At 40.8% G+C, this 6654-nt stretch overlaps 1 protein-coding gene across 1 annotated transcript; it reads right to left on the bottom strand.

Annotated features, from left to right (window-relative positions):
- Positions 1-474: 474 nt before the first annotated feature.
- Positions 475-6422, bottom strand: LOC131299916 (aluminum-activated malate transporter 4-like). Its single transcript, XM_058325489.1, has 6 exons — positions 5797-6422; positions 4781-4915; positions 3275-3544; positions 2252-2388; positions 2015-2161; positions 475-1429 (listed from the first exon to the last, which is right to left on the bottom strand). The coding sequence occupies exons 1-6, from the start codon at positions 6167-6169 to the stop codon at positions 761-763; spliced, it is 1731 nt and encodes a 576-aa protein (XP_058181472.1). The 5' UTR covers positions 6170-6422; the 3' UTR covers positions 475-760.
- Positions 6423-6654: the final 232 nt, after the last annotated feature.

Here is a 6654-nt window from a genome sequence, read left to right as displayed (position 1 = left end):
CACATATATACTTTGTGGTAAAAAAAGAGTTCGGGGCACCACGTGACCGTAACCCAAGGCAATGAATATTTTTTCCTCAAAACCATTCCCTTTCTCTCAGTTTTGCTGAACGCAGTCAATTATGGAACCCCGGCATCCTCAATATTTGGCACGGAGGGAGCAGGCACAACAGCCGCCTTGATACGTTGAAGGCCTCCACTGCAGCCACTGCCCAGAACATGATGAAAGTTTAATAAGAGAGTTCATCTGGTTGTTGATAGATGTGCTCCCCACTTGTGTGTTCAAGGTTCGACTCCTTCAGCCAGACTGAACGTAATTTCTTGTGTATTTCCTGGTTCTAGTGTGGATTTTCACATGTATCCAATCCTTTCTTCAGGATCAACAAACTTTTTCCTTGACCCAAAAAAAACAAACATCTTCAAACTAGCACTGCAAGCGATACATCTCACTTACCAGGACAAGTTTTGAAACATCTGGAGGCTAATTTGACTTGTTATTACACATAAAGGATTTCTCAACATCAGTCTATTCTATTTTGTTTTATATTCACACTGACACATTACCTCATATATAAGATATAAACATTCGATGGTATTGTAGCTTCTTCCACTTCCTTTAGCCAGCAGCTTCTTCAGCAAAAATATTGAAACCCAAAATAAAACTCAACAATCTTTTATCCTTCTCCTTTAGGCATTTGATGATCTCGAGTCTCTACAGTTAATGAAGCCTAAAAATAAATTACGTCAATCGGCTTTAGAGTTCAAGACCGAAAACACCGAAGAAACCTGGTCCAAAATCCAACCCCCTCCTTTCCTTCTGTAGATTCTTCTTCCGGTACCTTAAAATCCGCCACCTCGCTAAGCTCTTCGAACGAATCCACAAGATTCTGAAGCCTTGCGACGAACTCAATCAAAAGCGAAGTAAACGTTGCCAATGACAAGGAGCTAGCACTTTCAAAAGTCTTCACTTCCTGCTCATTGAACACGGTATCAGCTGTAAATGAGATGCGCGATGGCCACGCTGTCTCCCTCTGGAACAAGGTCTCAGAGGCGGCCCACTCTGACAGTGAAGGATTTATGAGTCCTATGCTTGGAGACGACCGGATATTTAGTCCCATTTCACTCTGTGATTTGTACACCAATTGTTTGTTTTCGTCGTTCATGTTGAGATCAATGAAGGTTTGGGGATCCTTGTATTTTTTGGGGAGTGTCGCGGATTCCCATTTCTCCGCATTGACAAGGAGATAGGATTTTTGGTCTATTTTCATTTGCAGCTCTTCTGCTGCCTCATGTACTTCTAGGAGCAAGTCTCCTGGGCTTAGTTTCTCCATCTTTTCTACCTTGTTTCCAAGCTCTCTTAGCACTTTTGCTCCTTCAGTGCCTACCCTTTGAAGCTCACTCCCAAAAGCCTGCCGCTTTTCCGGTGGTGCCTACATAAGCATATTGCCAAACTTAGAAAATCTTACGACTGCTGCCATGAACAGAGAACAAACAAACTTGATGTGTTCGATAGAGAAGGGGGGAAATCTGCACAAACAGGTACCCACAGCAGTAGAAAGGATTTTACAAGGAAGGTTTATTGTCTACTTCCAATAGAATGAGTCAAAGTCAGAAGAATTCACCTCCATGACATTTCAAACACTGTAAATCAAGTCCTTATTTATTTAACAAATCAATTGTGCGCTATTTCCCAGAAAGCTATAAGCAAAACCCATAAATCTTTGTTCCAAAGGCTATAAAAAGGCTCTATGGAAGCCCATCTTCTCATTCAGGCATCAACCTACAAGCAGGCAAACGCAAAGACTGCCTCGTTGGGCTCAAAAAATGTTTTTCTACACCCTGTTAGCTTATATTGTTGCTACCACATGCACTACAATACTCGATATGCGCATATATGGTTCTATAAATATTGTAAATTCCTCTACAGTGTTGCGAGCACTGCATTCGGTGGTTTGTTCTATAGTTAATTTTGTATCTTGTTATGAACACCCTATAGAATAGAAAAGAAGAAATACCTGTATTTCAGAAAGTATACATCCGTGCATTGCCATCACCATGAATGCACAATGCCTCAACGCACCGCTCACTTTGACATAGTTTCTCCACGGATAACTAAACGTTCTGTAGGGGCCATGAGGGGGTTCCCATATAGCAAATTCCAGCTGCACAAACAGTAAAATTTAGTAAAACAAACAGCCTCACCCTTACTAACACATTGAACTTGCGGAATAATTCAAGGTCCAGAAGCATACAAGGGATTCCTCTTTGCTTGAAGATTGCACAGCTGATCGGTAGCCACTGTACACCGGGTCATCTGAAGCCTGGTAAGTGAGGATTTTCGAAGGGATCCGCTCATATTCTACACATTGCAGATATCCATTCACACAACCTACACAAAATATCCATGTGATTTGTGAAGCGCTCAAGAAAAATAAGAATTTACACATCTTCCTATAATGACCTCCACCAAAGACGCGCAGATCACTTGGACAGGAGAAGGGAAATGGGATATATAATCAACAAAAGTTGCACCAATGGTTGGGTCTGGTTATGGGTACCATCCATGCTTTCCAATATGAGTAGCAGACAATGAGACGGTTCAGATTTTGAACCGCTTGAAAGCGCTCCGCTTACTTCAAGTGATTCTCTAAGCTGACTGCCCTCAGAGCAGATTCTAGTTATTGAATCAGCGAATACTTTACCAGGAATGCCACATCCAGATCTAGTGCTGACCTAGGAACATTTTTTGCTCCAAGACTTGAATCACACTTGTGGTGTGGATTGTTCAGCTAGTGGGAAGGTTTTTCTGCCGAGTGTTACCTGCTAGCGGAGAAAGAGAAGCGCTATTTTATCTCTGTCACTAAAGATAATGAGACTAGAAGAGCACTCCTACCAAGACTCTACAAGCAAATGATCCGTCCCTCCTTCCAGAGGCCAGGGAATCATCAAAGCCTGGGCAATGACGATGACGCTTCGATCCTAAGGGAAGGTTTCTATGCGTGTTCTTCTGTTTTCACTTTTTCATATCTCAAAAACTAAACCAATGAAAGGTAAAACGCACTCATTCTTCATTGATCATGCACACTTTTGCACGAGAACAACTTTCAGATGACAAAATAAAATAAAATTGTTGCTTCCTGAAAAGTGGGCTTGTTTCTAGAAATTCTATCCAAAAATGTTTCTAAACAGTTTGGTGGACAAGTTTAGATGTGTTTCCAGAAAACCAATAAAAATACCACAAAGGATTCACTCAGCAAAGTAAAGCTTAATCTAACCTTCCAAAGAAACCGCAACACCTTTGAAATTTTTCACCACCGATTTGTGCAGATCCTCACCCGCCCAAATTGGGTAAAAACAAGTATTGATAAACAAGGCAATGGCAGCACCAACGGCAATAAGCAGCAACCGATAAAAGGCCGTCTGGAAAGGCGCTGTAGAAGAACTTGTGGACACCATTACAATGCAGTACGTCAACAAGAACACACGAAACCCATACTCATATGGTTTCATTGATGGATGCAGTTTGGCATAACTAGCAGAAAAGCCTAAAAGTAAACAAACAGAACATGCGGGAGATTAAAAATCATATCATGCTATATATAAGAAAAACAAAAAACGAAGGGACTATATGCAGTATAGGATTGTTGGGTCAAAAAAACATTTTCATTCAATACTAAAATTACAAGGAAATCTATAAGCAATTACTATTTTTGGGGTTTTTTTCAGATAACCACAACATTGTAAACTTAATAGAAAGAGACTAATTTTATCAAAAGGAACAAAACAAAAACAATGAAGGGAAAGAAGAGCATATGTGAGTTTGTGAGAGGCGTGACAAGCCATTATGCTAGATTCATATTCCCATCCATATTCCATAGGACAAATATAGTTTCAATATGGTCTTATAGAATAGCACTATAGCTGACGGAACAATTGGTGGTAGACCGGGTGCCAAGTCTTTCCAATTGTGTAGAAAATCGAAGCACTGCTATACAACAAAATAACAAGAGACTTAAGGAGATCAAGGCAGGTGAGAACGAATTGTGATGTTGTATGTTTTTTCAAATGGCAGAAGCACTATATTTATGGATTGTAAGGTTTCTTCTCAGAACAGAGTCAAAAGACTCATATGTTCCATTCAAACCATGGGCATGAATTTTTGTTTTAAGTCTAAGAGTTGCACTAATCATACAAAACAAAATGAACAAGTAGTAAGATGGAATGGTTCCCACACAGGCCACACCAAATATTTTTAGGAGGCAGAATCCCACTCCAAATGTAAAAGCAATTGATGCATAGGTTCCAATTTCCACATTACATAATCCTCCGGGTGACTCTGCTCCCACTCTTAATCATCGCTCAAAGTTCGTGCTCGCAAATCTCGTTCTCTCCAATCTTAATGAGAGCAATTTTCAATTCAGTAACCACAACCTCTTATTTTATATGAATTACTTCTTAGGAGATCAACCAAGAATTCAGCTTAATCGGATATGGGTACTTACTTGATCGAAAAATCTAATTGTCGGGTTTAGAACCAGACAGAGCAAAGTTCGATTAAATAAGTGGTTCCGGTTATCAAATCAAAACCCGCAACATAGCTCACCAAATGTGGGTAAAGTTACCCACACTCAATGCAAGGTGAACAAAATTGCTCTCAATTCTAATACTTCGGGTTTTTTTTGGGAGGCGCTTTTACGCTATCAGTAAGGCACACATAGTAACATAGCATCACATATCTCAGCTTCCAAGATATACAACAGACAAACTACCAAAATTCGAACCTGCAACAAATATACTGATGACAATGTAAACTTCTGTCATTCCAGACATAATAAACAGCTCTGCAAGCCCCATAGCAAGCCCTCCAGCAGATAACGTTCCCAACGCCCGATTAAACCCTTTGTTCAGCGTAGCGCCTAAAAAAACAGCAAACTGATGGTTAACGCTAATGATTTCATGATCATCTCTGGTGACCACATTGTACTACGTAATTGTCACCACTGTATTGATAAAGTACATGTACTCTACCAATGCAGCGACACACATCACATGGTACCCAAAATGTGGTCAATAAACATAGTCACCATAGCATTGCTCGACAACTAATCTAACAAAACCAAATAAAAAACAATAATGCTACGGACACAACACCAACCACACCCGTCTACGTAGCACTGCATGATTGGTGATGAGAGAATAACCACTTCGAAATTACTTTACAACCACCTATTGTGCGGTGCCACGTAGGCAGGTGTTAATGGTGTTGTGGTAGGGCGTTGTATCCCTAGAAAATACCACAAAAAACAATTCAGTTCCGATTGATTTCAAAACTAGTACTCCCTCCATCCCAATTTACTTGTCGTTTTTTTGGAGTTCATGCCACTTTTCAATTAATTATATCTTGTAATTTATAATATTTTAGGTGATTTCGAAAATATTGAATTATAGAACAAATTGAAATCTATCAAACAAGATCCATATTGGATATAAAATTCATTACCACTTTAAAGATATACTCCCTCCGTTCCAATTTAGTTGTCACTTTTCAATTAATTATATCTTGTAATTTATAATATTTTAGGTAATTTTGAAAACATTGTATTATAGAACAAATAGAGATCTATCAAACAAGATCCATATTGGATATAAATTTCTTACCAATTTAAAGATATAACTAATTTTTTTATCCGGTTAGAATAGAAATGAACAAGTAAATTGGGACGGAGGTAGTAACTAGTTTTTTAATCCAGTTAGAATAGAACTGGGATAAATAAATTGGGACGGAGGGAGTACCAACCAACGCTGTACTCAAAAACCACAACCACGGTCAGGATCGCCCAAACCGAGTACTGGCTGGCGCTCTTGAGCGGTTCTTTGAAGAAGATAAGCACGGAGACCAGCGCCAGCGCCAATCCCATTTTGGTAGCGAAGAAAACCTTTTGTGGGTCGGATCGACCCATTTCGTAGTACTGGATGCAGGCGTCCTTCAACCCGTTCCAGAAACGGGCAAACCCGTCGGGTACCGAGTGGAAGCACTCGCATTTTCCTCTCTCAACGTCGTCGCCGTCGGAGCCGCCGAAGCCCAGTTCAGAGTAGCCTTTTCTGGAGAGGAGTCTTTCTTTGCTTCTCTCCGCGAAGCTGTGCCTGAAGGAGCCGATTTTGGCTGCCATTGATCGGTCGCGAGTGGAGGTGAAGCTGACTCGAAACCTGAGTTATCACGAAATTGGGGAATTATGGAGAGTGAAATGGTATACGTCGGGATGATGTGGGGTTGCGAATTGTGTTGGAGTTGTTTTTGTTTAAGGAGGATGTGCGGAATGGGAGTGTATAGGTAACCTCAGATTTGGAGGAACAGATAAGATTGTTGTTTTGGAGTTACCATAAAGATGCAAACGCATGTACACATTCTTTGGTGATGAGTACTTTAGGGGAAGGAATATAGGATTGGGGGGGGTGGGGTGGGGGGCCGGCGGGGTGGCGGGGGTTGGGGAGGGGAGGGGTTGAACGGCAGGTGGGTCAGAGATTTTTCAAGTGACGAGCGGTTATATCCTATATGGTATCCGCTTGGCGCATTTAAGCCGTTCGATACACTTTTGAACAGTTCGGATTAAAATCATCTCTCTCCGGTCACCCCAATACTTTCCCTCTCTTCAAA

This window comes from Rhododendron vialii, chromosome 9a (assembly GCF_030253575.1).
Source record: "Rhododendron vialii isolate Sample 1 chromosome 9a, ASM3025357v1".
Lineage (NCBI taxonomy): Eukaryota > Viridiplantae > Streptophyta > Magnoliopsida > Ericales > Ericaceae > Rhododendron > Rhododendron vialii.
This window is presented reverse-complemented; position numbering and strand designations above follow the sequence as displayed.